At 44.5% G+C, this 22,764-nt stretch overlaps 1 protein-coding gene across 10 annotated transcripts in view; it reads right to left on the bottom strand.

The window, feature by feature from the left end:
* Positions 1–3,362: 3,362 nt before the first annotated feature.
* Positions 3,363–22,764, bottom strand: part of msn (serine/threonine-protein kinase msn) — a 53,146-nt gene continuing 33,744 nt past the window's right edge. The window contains exons 20-29 of one of the 10 annotated variants that reach the window (XM_077659084.1): positions 20,489–20,747; positions 16,649–16,866; positions 15,758–15,824; positions 14,027–14,196; positions 12,218–12,298; positions 11,101–11,121; positions 10,608–10,686; positions 10,237–10,317; positions 9,275–9,414; positions 3,363–7,365 (exon numbers count right to left, since the gene is read on the bottom strand). In XM_077659084.1, the coding sequence (XP_077515210.1) occupies positions 7,282–7,365; positions 9,275–9,414; positions 10,237–10,317; positions 10,608–10,686; positions 11,101–11,121; positions 12,218–12,298; positions 14,027–14,196; positions 15,758–15,824; positions 16,649–16,866; positions 20,489–20,747 (1,200 nt within the window). In that variant the 3' untranslated portion in view covers positions 3,363–7,281. The remainder of the gene's footprint in view (positions 7,366–9,274; positions 9,415–10,236; positions 10,318–10,607; positions 10,687–11,100; positions 11,122–12,217; positions 12,299–14,026; positions 14,197–15,757; positions 15,825–16,648; positions 16,867–20,488; positions 20,748–22,764) is intronic. The other 9 variants (XM_077659085.1, XM_077659088.1, XM_077659089.1 and 6 more) reach the window with 9 other exon arrangements.

The raw sequence follows: 22,764 nt of genomic DNA, 5'->3' as shown, positions 1-22,764 counted from the left end.
CTTCTTTTAACATTTCTGCAGGACACGGATCTTGTTTCTAAATGGTGACAGCAGGAATGGACTATGGCCTACTGTGATTGAATGTGTGCATAGATGGCGTCTTCCGGAGTGGACTACGTTATACTGTGACTGAATGTGTGCATGGATTGTGGCACTACAATGGCCTATGTTCTACTGTGACTGAATATGTGCATAGATGGTGACTTATGGAGTGGACTGTGATGTGGACTGTGTGGAATGATTGTGTGTATAAATGGTGGCTGCGGGAGAGAATGTGTGCTATTATAAGAGACTGTGCGCATAGCGGGGTAGATGTGACAGGCTTTAGGACATTATTAATATAGAATGGACGCTACGGTGGAGCAATTGCCAGCAGATAAAGCAAGGCTAACCTCACCTGTAACACCTCAACTCAACTCGGGGGTAGAATTATGAGTCACTCTTGAAGGGGCGGTTTTAGTAGGAATCTTATTTGGAATGCATATTTTTGGGGCCTTTTTATCTAAAAAAAAAAAACAGGGTTCAGCATGGTTTTCCTATGCAAAATTTCATGCTTGAGAAAGGTTCCCCCCCCCTCCTTCCAACTATCCTCAAACCCATAACCTCCAATGGCCATGTGTTTCATGAAAAATTTGACGAAATAAAGAAACAAAACAGTTCTATTTTTTACAATACTTTAAACGTTGATTTTATGCGTTTTAGAGCCGTCACGTTGGTATGACGTATTTTCTAGCGTGTAGCAGTGATTTAGCCCCCCCAGCTCGCTGGTGACACATGCGCGTCACCAGGCACTGCCATAAAAGATAAACTAAATAGAAAAAAAGACAATTCTATTTTTTATGCACTTATACAAGGTATAATTCAATACTTTAAATGTTTAAGTTGATTTTATGTGTTTTAAAGTTTTCACGTGGGTATGACGTATTTCCATGTGTGTCAGCAGCGATCTAGCCACCCCCTGCCTCGTTGCTGACGCGCGTCACCAGGCGCAAGATACTTTTTTTTGGTAACGGTAACAGTAACACGTTACCGTTTTTTTTTTTGTAGGTAACATATGGCAGTAACGCGTTCCTTTTTTTTTTAGCGTAACAAGTAACGCATTTAGTTACTTTTTTTTTCGGTAAAGCCTACAACACCGATACCAACGTTATTAGAACAAACTTTGGGCGGTGCGGTGGCTGAGGCAGTCGAAGCCGTCGAAACATGAGCCATAACGAACCCTATGATACCAATAGGAGCACAAAACTTTACTTCGCAAAATGGGAAGGGGTTGATACTTGGTGTTAAGCCTCTGCATAATGTTTTCTGTCGAACCAACCAACCAAACACCAAATTTTTGCTTGCGTTTTCTTTTTAATTTAAACGATTGATGCGTTAGACATTGGTACACACAGAACACCCTGCAATATTCACCTACAACCGCTAAATAATTTATAATAGAATTTTTCTTTACGCTGTTTCTGTTTTATCAATCAAACAATGCAGTGGCTGTGAAGTGCAATTGATTTTTACGTCGTGTGTGCCCCAAAAAAAACTGCAATATAACTGCTGATACGTCATTTGTTTAATTCTAGCTCTTGAAGCAGGCTGGTTTAAGAGCTGTAGAGAGTTAAACTACATATCTGAGGTAGTTTAAATTGCAGTTTTTCCGTGCCTCACACGACCTAAAGTTGAACTAAACGTCACAGCCATCATTCGGAAGACTGAACCGAAACAGCATGAGAAGAAATTCAGTTACCAGTTATTCAACGGTCGTAGAATGCCACGAGGTGATCCATATATTCTAATACGTAATGCATCACTTGAATGAAAACAAGCAGGCAAAGTTAGGTGTCCATAGTCCATTAATACGCAGTTGTGTGTGTCAGTGGCAAATTATTGATCAGAAAACAGATCTAAATAGATATTACAACTGCATATTTGCCACACATCAAACTCAACAGAAACGTTTATTTAGCTATGACAATGTTAACTGTAAACCGCAATATTTTCCAACGGAGAACTTGGTGCTGCTTTTATTTCAAATAGTACATATCGCTTCCTCTCAGACTAACCAGTCAATTAGTAGCCTTCATAAGCTCCTGCAAATCTATAGGACATATACTGCTCTGACCACAAACCTGATTAATATCTCAAAGAACAATTTTTTTTTTCCACAGGGCTAACCAGCAAGAGGAATGCAATTTATATGTTGAACAAAAAAATAAACCGCTCCAAGTGCTCCAAGTAAAGCAAAGGATTCTAACCGTACAAGCATATGAGTGCACTCAGTGGAAGAATAAGAGTTAAAACTAACGTGCAGACTACCTAGGATACAGAATTCTGAAAAACAAATAAATCGAGTACAGAAATGTGTTACACTAGTTTGAACTGATGTTAAACTTTTAGGGGCCTATGCAGCTAATACAGGAATGTATTAGGCCAATACAAACTTGCATTAGAATTTTGTATTAAACTAGTATTCGACAGATGATATATGGTTACATAGTATGTATATAAACACAGAATTTTGTATTAAACTTGTTTAGATGGATGATGTACGGTTCTTTACATACTATACATACAGATGAACACAATGAAAGGAAGGTCCAGGTAGGTACAACATACACCACAAAAAGTCAGCAAATATGAAGAGAACAATTACAGGAAAACACATTAAACAGCCTGAAAATGCACCCATGTATGTATGCCAATAAGGTTACTGCAGTGTGAAGCTCCACACTACAAGGCAACATGCAAAACGCCATCAAGTGTGCGATTTATTTTTCCCAAATACAGCTCTTCTGTATGACGCGAGACAGACATCATTGTTAGCATTCAACCCACCCGCTAAAACTCTGGACGCTAATGCAGGTGCCCCGCAGAACACTGGTTCTTCGCAGACGCGAAGAAAACGCCAAGGCTGCTCCTGTAAAAACAAACAAAAATGAAGCGCAGGGAAGGAGACAGGTTGTGCTGGCCGAACAAACAGACTGCGTTTCCGACGCCATAGCAAAACTGGAAGCCCAAGTAACCGTGCGGCCTCTGGAAGGCACGACGTGTGCAAAGTTGCCCATACTTAGGGCGGGATTACATTGCCCTTGTGAACACTATTCAAATTGCGAGCTCTTCCCATGTTCTACAAATACTGGCATTAGGCATGCACTGGCCTTTAGAGTGCTCAACAAAGTACTCACTAAAAGTCTACTAAGTCCACTAATCAATTCTTACTGGACAAAATCATGCCCAGACATCCACCAAACTTTCCAACTTGAGTCATTTAACACGTTTCACATGCAAGTTAGCACTTGCAAATCATGCCAGTGCAAATAAACATCACTATCATGAAGCATTAATACATCGACCAATCATGAAACCAGGAAAAAAATCTGTAAAACTTTATTGACAGAATCACTAAAACATATAAAATCGCAGGTGTATGTTACAAAGTCGTTGCTCTTTTTTTTCCTTGAAGACTCATAAAAAAGTTCCCCTGGGATAACGTTTTGCAAAAGATTGGCTTATATGACATCATTCAGTACACGTTGCCCCGGTCACACACTTGTGAAGTAGCTCAATAGATATGGGTCTACCATTGTACACCTTGGTTCGCTCCAACTTCTCTATGCACAGCACGACCGCAACGCTACAACGCATAACAGTGATACACTACCGTTGAATGTGGCGCCCCTGACTGTACAGGCTGCCAGCAGCAATTGCGCAGCTAAATCACATCACTCCTCTCAACAAGAAAGTTTTCGGAAATACAACTGCTGTGTGTTATGTGTGTGTAGCAGGGCACATTTGAGCACGGGCAAGACGCTTCCTACAAGCAATCCATGCAGCGCGTGCCGCAAGCAATTTCCCAAATTTGCGGCCGTGCTGCAGTTGGTCATAAATAAGCTACTGGTTATTAGTTTCTCTATTAAAAGTACCATATATGCTCCAGCAAGCAAATATGAGAAAGATGCCGTTATTCATAAAGCATGTAACATATGGATATATTTATATACATGGACACACTTTCCTCTTATCGCATACAGCTGACTATAAGATGCACCTCTGACATGTGCAAGACATACAGAAAAAACCACAAAAGGGGACCAAGTGCCGCTAGCAACAAGAGCCCGTAACAAAACAAAATAAAAATGGGAAGGCTTTGGCACTATTAACGACGTTACACTGAGCCAGTGGCAAAAGATGGCCAAACTTTGACAATGTTTCTGCTTGCATTTGAGTGAGTTTGTTCGCCATTTTGTCGTCTGTAAGCAGGAGCTTCTGTTGATACTTATATACAAAACAAAGCCCAAGTGGTTGCATTACACCCTTTCAACAAACTAAATAGTACAACACAACAAAGCCACCAAGCTTCAAACAGAAATTTGAAGCAACTAAGAATGCAGGAGAGAGAAAAAGGAAGAGGTCTGCTCAGTGAGAAGAGAACTAGGCATGGATTTGCTGGCCAGTAAGAAAATCAACGTTCTTGCACATATGCTGCCCTCGTCATGAACAGAATAAAACGCTGCTGCCAGTGAGACAGGCAGCGCGGAAGAGAAAAAGAAACGCTGCGGCAAAGCATGCTGGAGACTACAACAGTTTACCAAGTGCCTGCCTAGTGGCCACACAATACCTTAGTGCATTCAAACTTGAAAGCGGCTGAGCCTAAGGGTTGCTGTACAGTGCAACTGGGTCGAGGCTTCTTCATGATATGTCTGAATGCACCGCCTGTGTAAAACCAGCACAAAGTAAATGAGCACGCTGCACTATGTTATGCCGAGGCTAGAGGAATGAAACAATTATTTGGTGCACTGCTCACCATTTCTCATTGACACTGCTGCCACTGCCAAGTGAAACCAGCAAGGGATACCTAATGTAGTGCACAGTCACTTCAAGCCACCTCGGAGGTGCCAAGGTGCACAGCGTCGGAAGTACACGAGACAGATTGCAAAAATTTACACCAAGGTTGCTCACACCCTGAACCACAGGCACACAGGACAAAGAGAGGGTGTTAGACTAGCACCTGTACAACAATGAACAGAAATAAAAGGGCATTCACGCAAGGCCCTCAGTGGAATTACTTCAATAGAAAAAAAAAAAGGAAAAGTTAATTCCCCCTTCACTCATCTGCTTTCACAGATTGGAGCAAATAAAACATGATGCATACATATTAGCTTTAACATGCTGTGACCAACAGAAATGGCTGCTTGGGTCATTACCAATTATGAATTTTCGTGCTCCATGAGGTGTATTCCAATTTGCTCTAGCAAAGAAAACAACACAGTGCGAAAGGCAAGCAAGAACTGGAGTGGAGAAGCTACACAAGAAGCACGACAAAGGGCAGCTGCTGTTATGATGGAGCTTTGTTTAGAAATGGCACAGCCAGGGCCACCCATGATGAAAGTTGTATTCACAGCTAAAACCAATACCGAAGGTAGCACAAGCATTTGGCGCACTCAACGGATCTTGATTAAGCAGTGTGTGTTACGTCGAGACATGAGCGTTCCCCGTAACAGCATGGCCAAATCAACAATCTTGCAAGTCTGAAGGTCTTTCGTTTAGTAGGCAGGTATATGTGTGAGAAGCCTCTCGAATGAAAAACTGTCCATTCAGTTTCATGACCAGTCTTTTTACTATTTGTATTGAAAATGTGAGGAGGGTTAAAATGCCTACTGAACACTTTGCACATACACCAAGAATTGAAACACAACCCATGTCACAAATTACACATTTCATACCACAGGTCTGCCAGCAGAGATTGCAATGTGCTAGCAAATTCTACAAACTTCCTCCACAGAGAACACAATCAGAGTAGCTTTACCTTCACAACGACACTTCTAAACCTCTGGAGGACAATGCACAGCGACAGAAGGAGGTCTTTCTCTATCTCCCAGAAAAGAGAGAAAAATTAAAACACAGCAATTCTGTACATGATAAATACTGGCCACAACACCGACCAAGAAGCCAAGGAAACAACAGCCTTCACATGTCACAGCCATGTGCCAAACAAAGCTCTGAGAAACAATCCCTTGGACCACCATGACAAGAAAGCAGCAGAGGTGACAGCAGCAGAGCTCCGCTGCTACTCTGCTGATGGGCAGGCAGTATTGCACAAACAAAAAAAGGAGATATGTAACTATGTGCACCGTTACATAGCCAACCTTGCAATAAAAGCATAGCGGGAGGTTTTTCTTTTTTTTCTTTCCTTCTGCTGGCCACTCAAGCTTCTGCTTTGAGCAGTACATATGTATGTATACATCCCTGGGACAGAAGCACTTTTTCCAGCGATGGCAGACAACAAAAATAAAGATGTCCAGAGTATGAGCAGCAGCAGCAAAGGTTAGTCGAGGGGAGCCAAAAGCACATTACAGCAGGGCAGTCTGGCCAGTTTTTTGACACCCAGGCACATCCTTGCAGACGTGTAAAAACCACAGCATGGTCTTGAGGTAAAATGCCAATCACTAGGTGCCAATGAAGAAAGTGGCGTACATAATACACCCTGGAAATAACAGCAGTTCTTAACTGTGCTATGCTGCACAATTCATCAGTAATAGTGCGAAGAGCAGCTGGCATGCTGCCAGTGCGCACACACACACACAAAAAAAATTACAGCGGGCACATATTTTGAATAGCATGCTCTAGCCATTTGTGGCAGACATCTCGGCAATGTGCGGAGGTTCCTGCTCATGCCGTGCTCCAACATGACAGCATAGTGGAATTCTTGTTTTGTGTGCAGTTGGAGAGAGAGGAAAAAAAAAATGAGAGAAAAGTGAATTTGCCAGAAGACTAATTCTAGGAGCAGTCGAAAGTTCCACATTCCAATATGCCAGTGAATATCAAAGCTCAACGAGAGCCAGGTACTTCAAAACAAAACCTCTGATTTTTAAGGGTGTACGCACCGGAACAGCTACACAATACTGCCAGGGCATGAACAAACACGCCCAGCAACAGCTCAAACACTGAATGCTAGAAATCAAGATAAACACACACACTGCCACCACAGACACAGAGCACAGCTACGGTGAACTTTTCAACTGAGACGTTGAGGCTGTAAGATGTTTCACGTAATGCAAATAGCTTGCTTGTGCGCGCACTTTTCCAGTTTCAGCATGGAGCGGAAGCCGTAAGCATGAACGATGCCATCACTGCTCTTGATGCAAAGCTTTAACACCAATTGGAGATTTAACACCCCAAGCACTGCAGGACAAAGATTTAGAAGGGTGTGACACAAAAGCAAACAGAGCTGTTAACTAGGCTGCTTTGATGCCTGCTGGCTCAAAGTGGAGGTGGGGCCTGGTGCAGTGGTTACCAGTTGGCCATCCCTGGCTTGTTCAGGGTCATGAAGTAGATCTGGCAGGAGGTTCCTCCTTTGGCCGACGAAAAGAACACCTGCAAGAAGGTAAAAATTTATGTTCACAGAATTGATGGGCCAGAAATGAAACCCTTCAGAGCTGCGGGTCCCTAGCTTTACTATGGAACAAGTGTTTAAGAGCTAAACATTTTGTCCTTGTGTCTTAAAGCCGAAAGAACCATTCAACCATGAAACAGCTTCTCTCCACTAGTTTCACTAGTGCAGACAGCCACATGGGGGCTAGAAGAAGGTATTGCCACTTTCTATACAAAAAGGAAAGCCATGAAAGCTGCTAAACATATTTCATAAGCTTGAAAGTTCTGAAAATGTGAAGCGCCAATCATAAAAAGAGGCTAAAAACACATGCACAACATGACCACAACAAAGAGTTTAGTGCTGTACACGGAAAATTTGCGCTGCAGTAAAATACAATACCTGGCCCAGAACAAGCCTAAGCTGTTCAAATGCACTGCACATGCCTCGAGATAATTCCTTTCACAACCCAGCTCCATGCCTTACGACAGGAAGTAACCACTCTAAACTTTTTGGATCTTTGGTTACATTTAAAGAACGCTGTCCATGTTCTTTTCAACATCAATGGCAAATTTGTGAAGAAAAATCACTGTCACAGTGTGCAGTGTCTCTAAAACACCCGACTGTCTATTTCAATAGCAGATTGAGAAATGGTTCCCTTCACTCTGCTATTTGGCTTCAAGTCACTTCACCTGGATTTACCTTGCACTGCATTTGTGGTAATCAAATGCCTCATTCAGGCTGGAACAGTCCTCATTTCAAAGGCTCACATGTGCTATGCCACTCCTTTCATAAAAACAGATTTGCAGCCCATCACGTGCAAAAGCTAATCCACAACCCACCATTTATGCACACATTCAATGAGTTCTAAAAGCATTCTGCATGGCATCAAGGTAACTACCACACTTTGCGCATCAGTACTTGTAACATGAAAACCACAGCAAAACCAGACGAACAATGTGACAAAGGGGCAAATAAATAAATAATTAAAAAACCCAAATAACCTCATATGTATCCACAGCAATAGTGTGCAGACCCACACGTTTGGCAATATATATCCTGCAGCTACTCCTACCGTGTGGACAGAAAAAAGTAGCCAACTTTCTGGCGCCCCGTCTCCCGGACAGCTGTTATCTAGTTAGTGGTGTTTCCATTTTTAAAACTGATGAAGTAATCCCACCCTAACTAAACTGCTATGGGGGGGGGGGGGGGGGGGGGGGGGGGGGGGGGGGGGGGGGGGGGCTTTTTCTCTGTGCTCTCTCCCTCTTGTTTATGCAATAATCTTGTACACCCCCCCCCCCCCCCCCACCCCCCCCTCCTATGCAGTAGAATCTCGGTGATACGAATCTCACGGGGGTCACGAAAAAATTCAAATTCATATCATCCAAAATATTGTATCATTCAAACGAACAAGATTCGTATGCAGAAACATGAAAAACCCATTCACACAGATCTGTTTACGGCTGACGGGATTTGTTCACTGCTTTGTGACCACAGCTCGTTACTTGCGGTGCGTACCGCACAATTAGTGATCGCGATGTTGGCGATGTGCGGGCAGCGTTTAGTGCTCAAGGGTCCGGTCCGCGGCTCGCGCGTTTGTATCATTCGTAGAGGCAAGGGAGAGAGTTCGGAACATCTGAAATTCTGCACATCGTACACAATGCAATCTGGCCGGGGAATTTCACGAATTCGTATCATTGTGAAATTCGTATCAACTGGGGTTCGTATCACCGAGATTCTACTGTATATGGTGACGACGTGTCTAAAGGAGCGCAGCGGACTGCAAGTGACTGACTGCCTGCAGAATACTTAGATGGCAACTACTGTGTTCCTCCTCGATAAATGTCAGTGAAAGAAGCTTACCAACTTGCCCACAATGCAAGAAAACCAGCAGCAAGTAAAACAGGGTGGTACCTTGTCATTGCGTTCACAGAGAAACTTGAGCTTTTGTGACTTCTTGTGCATGAACACGCCATCCAGGTGGCCAGACTCCACGCTGCGGATCTCGATGGCCTTGTTGCCCCAGCCCATGATTTGGCCCGTGCCGACATAAGCTGCATTGCCACATGACGAGCACACTCAATCATCACCATACCCTCCGTTTTTCCAGACACAGTGTGGAATGGCAGCACTGTCTTGCTCTTATCAGAGACTAAAGTGCTTGCTGACTGACATGTTGCAGCAACCTACCCCACACAGCATCTTTTTATTCCTAACTGAATAACAATAAATCCATAATATGGATAATAAAAACTGGATGTTAATCAAACTGTTTTTGAATGAGAAAACTGTTAGCGTAAGCCACATGTGTGTTCTTTCACAAAACAAATGGGAAAACTAGGTTACTGCACAGAGACTACATTGCTCGTGCTCTTCCTTGCCCTCTCTTGAGCAGAAAGGTTTCATATGAACGCTTGACTAAATGATTAAATCGCAGGTAAGCTCACTGAAGCTTACAGTGAAATTTGAGCAAAGCATGCAGAGATGCTCTTCTAGTTTGTCAAGTGTCAAGAGAAAAAGAGAGGAGGAGAGGCATTACAGGCTGCTTCAGAAACATGTGGCATAATGCATTGTAGGCAAAAAAACCAGATGGCTCACAAAAACGAAGAACAGTGGCAACTCTCGCTACAAAGTTGAGTGGGACATCGCTCGTGCTCCTTCAACTTTCTTAAGGCCGAATTCCATGAGATGAATTTTCAAGACGAAGCTGGCACAGCTAAAAAATCGAGCGCATCATGCCATGAACGCTGCCATCTGGGCTGGTGGAGACTCCACTGCTGCAGTGATGCTACTGGTGCGTGCTCTCAGGATGCTATCAAACTGCCAGGGCACAGGCACATGCAAAAGTAAAATGAGTGAGCAGCACGGGGTCTTACCGACTGAAGTAGGCATTTCTCCCCACTGCAGGACTATGTTCTTGCTGACTCGGCCATATATGCTCACATAAACACCTTCATCTGAAATGTGAAGATGAGAGAGACCAAGGAGGCAGCTGAGTCCACACTGGCAGTGGTAACAAGGGCATCAAACACTGAACCCTACCACAATTTTGGTGAGGCATGCAGCAAAGTAGCATTGTCAGAAAGGTGCACCATGGTGTGCAAGTATTTCCACTCAAGAAAAAGGCATGGCTGAACAGTCCATTAATAATGGCAAAGGGCGGCAAATCCCTTTCTTTACAATACCAGTCAAGGTGGCTCAATGAAGAATGCCACCAGAAAAAAAGAAAGCGCAGAAATAGCCTCACTGTCGTAGCAGAGCAGGAGCTGGACACCCTTGGAGTTTGGAAGAGTCACAATGGTGTGGGGGGTGATCTGACTCTGGTTCTGCAAATGGTACAGGATCAGATTCAGGTTGGCAGCAACTACTTTCCCAAGAAATGCAGAAAGATATGCTAGGATGCTATTTTCTATGGTGTTGCAAAGGTACAAAGCAAATGAGAGAAACAGCAGCTAGTAGAAAATAGCTTAAAAAAAGAAAAGTACCAAATTCAACATGAAAAACATGGTAAAGGTATAAAAAAATAAAGAAAAGGCTGAGTATGAGATGAAAATACGACGCTAATAATAATAAAAGTGAATGCAATTCATTAAAACGAAAAACTTCGTGCACTAGCTGCAAATTACAGCATGCTTGTAAAGGTGCACTTTATGACTGCCTGCAGGTGGCCCCATAATTCCCCAGGCGTGCAGAACAGGCTTTCAACAAAACGGTGCGACTGGTCAACACGCACTGCTTACCCCAGCTGCACGTTCCTGGAACTGCTCCATGACAGCACAAGGGGGAAAAGTACACACCATAATAGGTGAGCATGCACCCTTTTTGCAAATCACGCTTTGCAGCCAAGCCAAATTTCACGTATTCATAGCCAGCGCATATGCATACTAAGCAGTGCATGGAGAGTGCACTACTAAGCTAGGCTGTGGCTTACCGTACACTAAGTGCACCCACCCTTAGGTGCTGAATCAATGGAAGTGGCTTGGGATGCTACAGAGGCACAGTAGCTCCTAGCCCTCGCTTTTACGCTGACCAAGCCTCTATCTACAGAATGAAAATTGCAGTGCCAATTTTGGAACCATCTGCTGCTCGGACGCAAGATTTCAGCTTGCAACAATCACAAGTGTGAGTGGAATCACATGCCAACATTGCCTGGGAAATAACTCCTTAGCTCTATGAAACATGCAGCAAAGCTGCTGAACAAGCATAACAAGAAAGAGCCATAGAATCGATTTTCACTAAGAACAAATCGCACGGATACGTCCTCTGTGTCCCTTCGACCCCATAGCAGACTTGGACTAGCCAGGCTCATCATAAGCAGACTCATTTCTGGCTCATGATAAGTCCAGCTTGTGTGTTTTCTGGCACACTGCATCCGGTTTAAGGCGTCGAGCTCATCCAAAGCATTTCCCTAGTTTGCCTACAGATGGCAACACTGGTACCAGTATATCGCACTATTTTCAAAACAAAACAAAAAAGTGTTCTTAGAGGGTTAACATGTTGAAGGCAAAAAAAAAAAAAAAGAGTGCTGTGTTGAGAACAGACAATAAAAGGGACCCCAAAGAAGCACCCATTTGGTATCACTTCTATTGCTTCACAATTTAGACGGTGCTGTTTCATTTTCAAATCTGTCGATGTAATTTTAAAAACGAGAAAACTCGCATCCCTTGCACTTCTAAAACAGGGAGTGTGCCACCTTAATACAAACTGCTCTTGAAAGGCCAACAAGCAACCTTCTGCACTGGCATCAGCTAACTATGCCTTCAGGAACGAGAAAATAGCTGTCTAATAAGCATTCTTCTCATTTCACCAACTTCATGACATGTTTAAACAGAAAGTAGTTCAAGAATGCTAACTTACATGTGAAGGAATGTAAACATCATAAACAGCTCCAGAGTCCAAATCTACTGCATGAAACCCTTGGCATGAACCATACACCACCTGTAACAAATTCACAGACATTTATTATAGGACAAGTAGCCTGAGACATACATGCAAGAAGAATGCAAGCAACTGAGCTTATGTAGCTGCACCGCATTCAGGAAATAAAATAAGGTAGACTAAATGTCCATTGCTGTTCCCTGGAGAAAATTACTCGTAATCAAAAGACCAGTTCACACCAAATTTCTCCTGCTTTTTCTTTCTTGCTTGTTTGTCACAAAGGTCTTTCTCTTTCACAATATGTAAACCCTCACAGGCATTGCCAGAGAGTGCACACACTGTACTCTTCTACCTGCACTTTCCAGCCCCAATGCTGCTTTGGAACATCAAAATACATTAACCAGTGATCCTCTGTTAAAGGGCCAGGGAGCATTTGCAGTCAAAGCCAATTATAACAATACAGGTTAGAACAATATATTGGATATGAACAACCACAGTACCGCCAGCTTTACCATGTGCAGTGATGCTACTGGCACAATGAAATTTGGAGCAATTTCGGAGCACTTGGAGCAAAGGAACGCCAATTTAGAATCAGTATAGAGCACTTTGGAGCAATAAAACGTCCATTTAGAAGCACTCTGGAGTATGTACCTTTTAGTTCCCAAACAAAGCTGTAAAGCTTGAGTGGTGTGAAAAGATGTGCAAAGTTTGTCATCACTAGCAAAGAGCTGACAGGTTTTGGTTCTAAGTTTTGTACTTACCCATCCCCCAAAGCCTTGAAGCAGAGAAATATGCTTTCTATTTCACAGCAGGTAATAGATTTTGCATAGTGTGTACCGCCACCGCTACAGAGCGCGGTCGGAGAGCACATGCTGACTGGTCTGAAGACGGCAGGTATGCCCGGTACTGACACGCACGTGACACCATCTGGCACCCTCAGAATAATTTGCTCATGCACAGTAGTGGCATGTGCTATGCTACAAGTCTGTAATAAAAGATCTCATCACTCCTCAACCGAGCCGCAGGAAGTGATGCAATATCATTCTGTGTTGGAGCGCGTTCTTCAGTACCACTAGATACCACCCGAGCTGCACGCACTTGTCACGAATTTCCTCGAATTCAGACGAGGCGGCACGTGAATAAGCTTACCGCCAAAACTGCACAACTGCACTGCTCTTAACCTGAAGTGGATGGACAGATTGCACCTCGCAGCCATTTTCGCCGTCGTTCATGCTAGATTTGGAAAAGTGAGTTGTGCTCACCGGACGCGAGAAAATGCGACAGACAACGTTGCATGACTTTTTCAAGCACTACCATGGCAATAAACGTGTTCAGTAGCCAACTATTGTCATTTTTTAATTTGTCCTATTTCCCGGCTGTTACGTTTTTTTTTTTTTAACGGTTCCATGAAACACGTATCAGCGGGGTTATACTGTAAAATAGTTTATCAGTTGTAACTAGGGGTTGTACTTTTTGGTTTAAAGAGACGATAAAAGTATGCTGAATTTAGTTTTGAAATGCAGTTTTAATCGAAAAAAAATGTCAGTATTCTTGGCATGCAAGGCATAGGAGTACGAGTTAGTCAGTAAAAGTTGGAAATTAGCTAAGGAAAGGCAGGGGCATGATGAGGCTGTGGTATTGTTGGATAAGCCGTGCAGTGATGCGATTTGAGGCATTTTTCCGCATGCTTACACGGCTCCGCAAACCGGACAGCACTGCCTACGATCTAGTGCTACTCCAAATGCAAGCACCTCTATGTGTGACAAACCCTCAGAAATGCCTCCTCACCTTGAGCCGAATGTTCTCCTCTATGGTCATGTCCACCACGAGAGGTTTGTGGACCAACTCGGGAAAAGACTTGAACGCCATGAACTTGTGGTATGGCTTGGGTGCCCAGGCGTAGATCTCAATGCTGTCCCTTAGCGCTATCACAAGAAACTTGATGCGCTCGTACTTCACTGCAAAAGGGAACAACAAGAACATACAGGTCCTTGTCAAATGTTCACCACAGGCCGTGACCACAAGCACGTCATGGCCAGTTGCTTGCAGAGTTCTCGTGCACCGCGCCACACACAAACCTACTTCTCCGCATAAAATACTGAACAGATTTTTTAAAAACATTTCCACTTTCTACCTCGTGCCCACAAGTCGCCGCTTTTTTCGGGAGGTAAGCATGCGCCCTACGAATGGTACGAACCAAGCTACAGTCCACAGAAGCAAAAAGCAAACTGATAATGTAACCTACACTCGTTTCGAAGTGAAGCAAAAGCATTCTGTTCAGATGATTCGTGCAAGGAAAATATACAGATGCTGTTTCATGACAAGGTGAACACAAACAATGAACACGCATTAGAGGAATGTTACTACTGAGAAGCCAATCTGGAACAGGCCAAGAAATCCATGCCGCCCATTACCCCCAAGAAAAAGCAAGACAGCAAAAGCATAGCCATAACAAGCAATAAATCTCCCAGTAAAAGCATTCCAAAGGTAAGAATGGCCAGAAACATACAGATTAAACACAAAAAGAAACAAAGAAAGCCACAGAGGGGTCCAAGAAACGGGATGAAAGCTCTAGTTACCGTTGCCACTCCAAATTCGAAAGGTATTTTCCCACTCCTTTAGATCGTGTTGGGGAATTGACCACACCACTGCGCTCAGCAAGTCATGGCAGGGACAGAGAAGGCCCCCCCAGGGGAGTGAGGAGAAAGCCAGGGGGAGAAGAAGAGGAGAAGAAAAGAAAAAAAGAAAGAATCTCTGTCAGAAAGCTGGCTGGGCCTGGCACAGGGGGCACGCACTGCGACTGTCCTTAAGCAGCACTGGTGTGCTCACACATGCATGCTTGAAATGGGAAAGGCATTTGCTACAGGCTGTCTTTGACACAAAGCAAGGGACTGTGCCACATTTGAAGCGACAGGTTAAGAAAAGGATGCCACCACTAATGCCTAGGTTTTGTGCTACCTAGCGAGCCTGTTGAAAGCTTGTCTGCTGGCAATGCACAGGCAACACAATAAAGTCGCTATACGCTCAGGCATTCAGAACGGTGCCGTGCTAACCACACATCTGTGCGATTCTGCAAGAATCCACAAGAACAACAGCTTTATCAGCAGAGATGGCTCAACTGTTTGCCACAGCAGCTCCAACATTTCCGCTCTTATCACAAGAACCCATTCGTCTTGAGACATCTTTGCCAAAGTTTAGCTTTCACTGGCTAAGTGGTGCAGTCAACACCCCACCCTGATAATGGCAGAGCCAAGTGGCAGTGGTAAATATCTTTTTACTCAAACCATGCGCATCTTTTGGACAGACAGCAGCCTGCCACTTCTTCCCATGAAACGCGAAAGCGGGCAGTTGCACACAACACAAAAAAAGAAAAGATGGCAGCCACAGTAGGGAAAACAACTAATTCAAAGCTGACAAGTCTATCCCTGAAAGTCCAGAGTGTGTAAAGCTCTCGCCCATTTACATAATGCGCAGCGTGCATCAGGCACCCCACTGGGCAACATATGAACTTGGGCTCACCTATTTTGAAGTGAACTGCACCATGGAGGTCCCCGACATTTATCCAGCCGTTGCGCTTTTCGACTTGCTGCAAGTAATGAAAAATAAAATCAGCACTCCCATGCCAGAGGTGCCATTCAAAAAAGGATTTTTCCAATCATGCAGTGTTGTGCCGGCAGCACACAGGAAGCGCAGGAAAGTTGAAAAACACAGGTTCATTTTTCAAAGAACTTGAGACACCAACAGCCTAAATGACAAGCAAGGCTAGTCATTGAACTCGAGGGATTAAGAGTTACTGCCAGCCTCTTAGACCCTCTGATGGCTACATTTGAACCAGCCAATCCCAAAACCAAGTAGGACAAGTCACCAACTTCAGATATCGTCAAATTATTTCGAAGCTTGAGGGTAATAAAAAGCAAAACCCAGCAAAAAACAAAAACACTATAGTATATGCTTAAAGCACCATAATTAATACATTTTCCTTTTTTTTTAAGCCCAAGTCAATACTAGCATGTTAATTTATCCTGCCTAGTATGCTTGCCATGTTTGCTTTCTTTAGACAGACAACATGAAAGCAAAAAGATAATGCCAATTTTGCGGTGGTGATTTATCAAACTCACGAGGCTTTCAATTGCAAAACCTCATCAAAGTAGCAACATGCCTTGCAACTATGGTACTTTAGCCCACTCTATATGGTGCAATGGGCAGCGTGCCTGGATCCTGAGCTAGCAATTTCAAGCCTTCCTGCCTGACTTGCCACATTTTTACTAGTACTATGACCTGCCATGCTATGCCTGAATAATGAACAGGTGCCATAATCCTGCCACTTGTCCCTCATAGAGGTGCAGCATATGAGCAGAGAAAAGAAGGGACACATGGCAACATGCAGTGCAGCTGCGGCTGAGGACATACACCGACCGCATCAGTGCGCAGGATCTTGCTCTTGAGCCAGGAGAGGTAGTAGACGCGCACTCGCTGCTTCTTGCCAGAGATGGTGACCAGGATGTTTTGTCCTTCAAGCACCTCCATCTGCTGGAAGCGCCGACGCGAAATGAGCTGGTACACCTTGCCCTGCCCACTGCGGTCCAGCAGCATCAGGCCATTCTCCGTGCCTATCAGCAGGTTCACCCCTTTGGTGTGGACGAGAAGAAAAGGCCCCAGGGAATGTTCACTGTTCAATAGGGGTGTGTGAATATTAAAATAGTCGAATATGAATCGAACATGAACATGAAGAAAAAATTATATCAAATATCAAGTACCTGATCAACATGAAAAAAATTTCAGAAGAAGATAAAGTAGTGTATGGCCTTTGTATCTTGATAAACAAACCTAGAATGCCTCAGCAACATAAGAAATGAACATAATGCACACAGAAATGCATACTGTTTGATTAGACAGCACAACAGTTTACAACCTGTACTGTGGTCATGCTGAAAAATGAGTAACAAATTGAAATACATTAATGATGATACATAACTGGCAACTAAGAACAACATGATGGGTAGTAGAATCTCGTTAACTCAGACTTCATTGGACTGAACGAAATGATAGAATTATCCGTAGGTCAAGTTATTAATGCACAGTGTTGTCTGAATATTCAAATGCTTTGAATATAGAAGCAAATAATGTGGTATTTGGTTCAGGTTTCCAGGTGAATAGCTGAATAGCACTATTTGAAAACCTGGAATATTTTCGAACTTCGAATTCTCAAACTTCGAGTAGTCGGAGAATTCAGGAATATAAGCTGCTGAAAGTAGCAGTCAATGGCCTTATGCACGTTCTGACACTTCCACACGATCTCACCACTCTGGATGTCGGCATGCGCCGTGCATACCTTATTTACACGATTGTAAGTCGACCTATTTTTTTTTAATTTCAAAACTCTAAGTGGGGTGGTCGGCTTACAATCGAAACGAAAACATCGCACTATAAGTAAAGGCGAGACAAACGAGATACCAGGCATGCTACAGCGTGGCTGCATTTTTGCTGCGTGGCTCCGTCACATCGCTCTTGGTGCTGGCCTTTAGCAGCTGCTAAGTCAACATGCAGAACTGACATACCCTGCCCGCGTGCACGGGGCGGCAGCCGATGGCGGCTATCGATAAACAGCAAACTGGCACCCCACACTCCCCACATGTGGCTGCTGACTGCGGTTGCTGATAGGCGGCGGCGGCCAAATAACACAATCGCGTTCTAAGGAAAGCTCAAGCGTCCAACAAGTTTTCCTTTTACTTTCAAATGTGCGCTCGGCACTCAAGGGAGCGTTGATAGTTGATGGAAGGGCCGCTGATCCAATCAAGGCGGCACCCCCACTCGGAACAGCAGCAGTGTCGGGGAGTGTCGATAGCCGACAGAAGAGCCGACGCCATTCACATGTAGTTTCTCTTTGGCTCTGATGCATTTGACTACTGCCGGCCGCATTTCACAAATTTTTAATGTAGTGCATCGTCAGTCATTATTTGTGCTCGCGGTCAAGCATGCGACCAGCGCTCGTTCACGGCTACATTCAAGATGGCTGCCATTTTTTACGCTGCAGAAACGAACAGCCGCGTGCCGGGCCGCAAGTTTGATGTTCGCAACGAGTGATATAGGCGTGGCAGCTGCAGCAAGAAAAATTTTTAGCTGTTCCACGCGATGCCGTGATGTGGCTGTTTGCGAAGTGCAGGATTTCGATGGACGCCGACGTTAGAACGACGTGTTGTGGGACTACAGCAGCGATCACGACGGCAGCGCTAGTGAAGACGATGATGCAAGTGTGGACGAGTAGTCCACTGCCCAATACATTTTCGTTTTGGAATGTGCCCACGGGCACGGCCGCGCGCGGCAGCCGATAGCGGCTGGCGATAAACCGCGGCCGCTGTATAATGCTATCGTGTTCAACTATTCAAGGCCAAGCTTAAACAACCTCGGAAGTTTTTTTTTATTTTTCGGAAATGTGACTTAGGGGAGTCGACTTACATTCGAGCTGACTTACAATCTTGTAAATATGGTACTACGCGGCGGCCGCGTCCACAAACTCCACCTTCAATGGCGGTATGGTTCGGCCCACTGCTGGAGTATGCTTGATGGGACTAAGCTGAGATATGAGAGTGAACATGCCGTGGCTGAAACTGTGCTGTGCCCACTGCACGGAGGGCCCGAAAGACGAAGATGACGAAAAAGATAATGCAGAACTACCAACATGACCGAGACGAGTGCTCAGTCTGCGTTGGCTTTCGTACTTGCGGTGTTGGAAACCATTTCGAAGCTGGTGATACCTTAATGGTTACGCACATTTCAATAATGGAAATTAAATAACACGTGAAGCGCTAGTTATTTTAAGTACCACGATGAGAAGGCCGGCACCGAAAGTGTTTTGACGCAGGTGCACAGTCTTCACTTCGAAGAGCACCTCCATTTTCTTGTAGTAGTCACTGATAGCCACCTAGCACGGATCGTCTGCATTCTGCCTTTTCTGACGAATTAAATGTTTTCCAATCCAATCCACTTTCTTGTGGTCACAATCTTGGCATAGGGGTACGCCTCTTTCGCGCTTATCTGCTGCAGTTTTGCATATTTAGACGAAAGTACTCGCCTTAAAAGAATGCCTTAAACCTGCTCTCTCCAAAGATAGGTGCACCCCACGCTGTGCGGCGGTGCATGTGTACGGGGGAAGAGGGCGGCATGCTCACATCTCCTTGCGCTTCATGCTGGGCATGCGTCTGTATGGGTCGGGTCATCGCAACGCACACCGGAGCACCGCAATGCACAACTTTTTGATGTTGGTCTATGGAAAGATCCACTCCAGAAACTGTGGGTATCGCATCCCACTTCAGTGCGCATGCGGTGCCCTCGCTGACATCTTTCAACTTTCGTGTAAAGGATGACTCAGGTCATAGCTTCCTCCGACGGTGGTAAGAACACGGGATCACGCATGCGGTCACGTGACCGTATGCCATGCAAATGAGGTTGGAGAAATTTCGGCTTCAGACGCAACGTATCCGGAATTTCAGCCCTAGTTGTACACTGAACTTTCTGGGATGCGTGACTCGGTGCCCCACGTCTGGATTATGAATCATGTCCGAAATTTCAGCATCCGAAAAATCTATCAGCAACTTTTATACTTAAGATCAGCGGCATGTAAAGAATCGCATGGTAAAAGCTCGTGGCTATGATGCTAAGTGCACTTTGATTTGCTACTGATTGGGCATTGCCTAATGCAAGTTTGAAAGAATTTTTTTTTTCATTTTTTATTTTAACTGCTTTACTGAATCCTACAAACCCAGTCTTTCGGCGTATACTACTGAGCGGTAATGAATTGCCTTTTGTTTACTACTTTTTTTTACTACTACAGTTCCAGTCGCAAACTATTCACTTCGATTCTAAAATATTCGCTTCACTTCAAAACTATTCGAACAAAATAACCATTCGCTTCCTATTTGCTTTGAACTGAAAACTCACTGTTCGCACATGCCTAATAATGTACCACCTGTCGCAGAGGTCCCCACGGCGCAGGACGCATAACCAGATTGACCACGGGTCTGTCCGGCAACGCAGTGTTTGCAGTTGCTTGCTGCTTTAAAGATTAGACATGACCAAAAAAAATTCTGCCATAACTCCAAAGCCCTCAAAACTAATTAATGCAGCTGCACCACCAAGAGATGTGCGTGCCCTTGCTTTGACCATAGGCGCATTAGGGACCAGGGTGACAGATGGCACACACGACCATGGGGCGCAACATGTAAAGCGGGGGCACAAAGAAGAGCGGCTCACCCCAGAGAGCTGCACAGAGGATCTCCGAGTAGAAGCGCTTCTTGTACTTGCGAATCTCCGGGGTGGTGCTCACCGCCTCGTGTGAGGTGGGTGTGACGTTGACGTTGACGTGGGACTCCCGTCGGGGAGACGGGGCTGGTGGTGCCCCACCCCCCGTAGTGCTGCCCCCACCCGCACTAAAGCCAAACGCCAGGAAGGAGCGCTGCTTCTGTTGCAACTGCAACTGAGGCGGAGCCGGCGGGTTAAGAGCCTGCCGGTACTACGGGAGATGGTGGGGAAAAAAAAAAGGGATGGGGCAGGGAGAAAAAAAAGGAAGACGGGACGCACACACAGGGTGGCCAGGCCTTAGGCATACATGCAGGCAGACACCAGTGGAAAGGAATGCATGCATTGTAGTGCACAATACCCAAAACCTGCACAGCTCAGCCACAACCAGTTAAGAAGGCGAGCAATCAAGAATGCGCGCCTCAGATGCCTGAATAAAGCGTTTGGCAGCAGCTCAAGTAAGGCAACTCAAACGAAGCTTTTCAGCTGCAATATTGCTGGCTCCTTGCAAGGCATTGCAATGCCTTACCAATACCTTTCCCTAAATGTTATGCTACCTTGGTTACTGGGGGAATGTTTGCAGAATTATGACATCAGCATTAGCACCTACCCTTTTTTCACTATTTTATATGCAAGAGCGTTATTCCAGCATCGATACAACCAAGAAAAAGAAACACAAATGCACCAGTTAAATAAACTAAAAATATATGAGTATACGCTAGAAAGGTAAAGGGAAAATGAGCAACAAGGGCCAAGCTAATATGCAAGCTGATCTCGCATTTCAAATGTGCAAAATTATGACAATGTCTGTTTGTATAGCAAAATGCGTGCTTCAGTTGTTCCTGCGTCGTGTGACCAGTGCCTGAAGCACGGTTTAATTTCAAAAACTGAACTTTCCAACTAGGCTTATTTCAAAAGCCTCTAGTAGGTGTGGTAATTTTAGCTTTGGCCACATGACAAGCAAGCGCTAGCAATTATGTGCACCTGTATCGCCTGCAACAAGTTTTTTTTTAGAGAAAAATAATTGCAAACAATGTCAGGAAAAATTTTCAGGAGAATTAAGGTTTTGTTTGTACAAATGAGAGGTTTGGTCAAAATTTGGGAGAGTTGGCAGGCAAGCTATTTATTCCCATCACTAGGGGTTGCCTTTTCCCCTCTTTCGCATCCTTCATACCTTCCTTCACAGTGCAGTTCAGGTGTCTACCCAGAGTGAGATGGCGAATGTGCCTTCCCTTTTTCCAAGTTCTTCTTGGGACGCCAGACAATACGTGTAGCAAAGAATGCCACATATCTCTTTGTACAAGTAGCAGCTGGCTGCAGCGATTTGTAGTTACCAAGCCGCAGGAAACATGCCGAACAGCAGTTTTTTTTTTAAGGACACTGGACATTTGTAGCATCCAACAAGTCATCATAGTGTTCACTGTGAGGAGGCGTGTGTGTCACATCTGTCTTCTACCTTCCTTTTACAAAAAATGGTCCACTTACACGGGTACTTGACCTGAAACTAAAACTGCTCATTCGAATGTGATTTGTCAAAAATTGAATTCTGACGCCATCACAGTAATACCTACATTTTTCAGAAGAGGCACGAAATCAACAACTCACTGCTTTAGCTTTAACAACTGTTGAAGTTAGTTTAAAAAGAATATTTTTGTACTTCAGAGCACCCTGATCCCCAAAATATGCTGCAAAAATGGTTTTATGAAAATAGCTGCCAACATTGTTAGCAAGAATGTGGAGAGGGCATGCATGAGCGAGTGGCCACCATTTTAGCCCAAGGGGGAGTACATTAACATTATAGCCGACAACTCTGTTTGGTGGTTTGCATGAAACTCAGTCAGGCCACACTCAAGTGTGGAAGGCAGGAAGGTGTGCCCTTTAATTGCCTTGATCTCCATTTGCCCTGAACTCCTAGCCTTGCAATTGCGTCATTATGTGTCTGTTGCCTTTAGCTGCGCATGCATCATGATGCTTTCCCGCAAGAAACCACAAGAGTGTGCTTAGGTGCACACCTTCCTCCTTTGGCTGCCCAGGACGGGGGGTGTCAACTTACATATGACTACAATATTTGAGTGTAGGTGCCAGAGTAGGTGTTGCCTACATGTTGCCGCACCGCACACTGCTTACATGCTTGAGGTGTGTGCGCGTGTAAGCACATACAAGTGAAAACTTGCATGATGTGATTTCCCAAAGTGGTAAAACAGATTTCAGGGGTGCCCCACGGCCAGCGC

The sequence above is a fragment of the Amblyomma americanum genome, chromosome 3 (genome assembly GCF_052857255.1).
Source record: "Amblyomma americanum isolate KBUSLIRL-KWMA chromosome 3, ASM5285725v1, whole genome shotgun sequence".
Lineage (NCBI taxonomy): Eukaryota > Metazoa > Arthropoda > Arachnida > Ixodida > Ixodidae > Amblyomma > Amblyomma americanum.
This window is presented reverse-complemented; position numbering and strand designations above follow the sequence as displayed.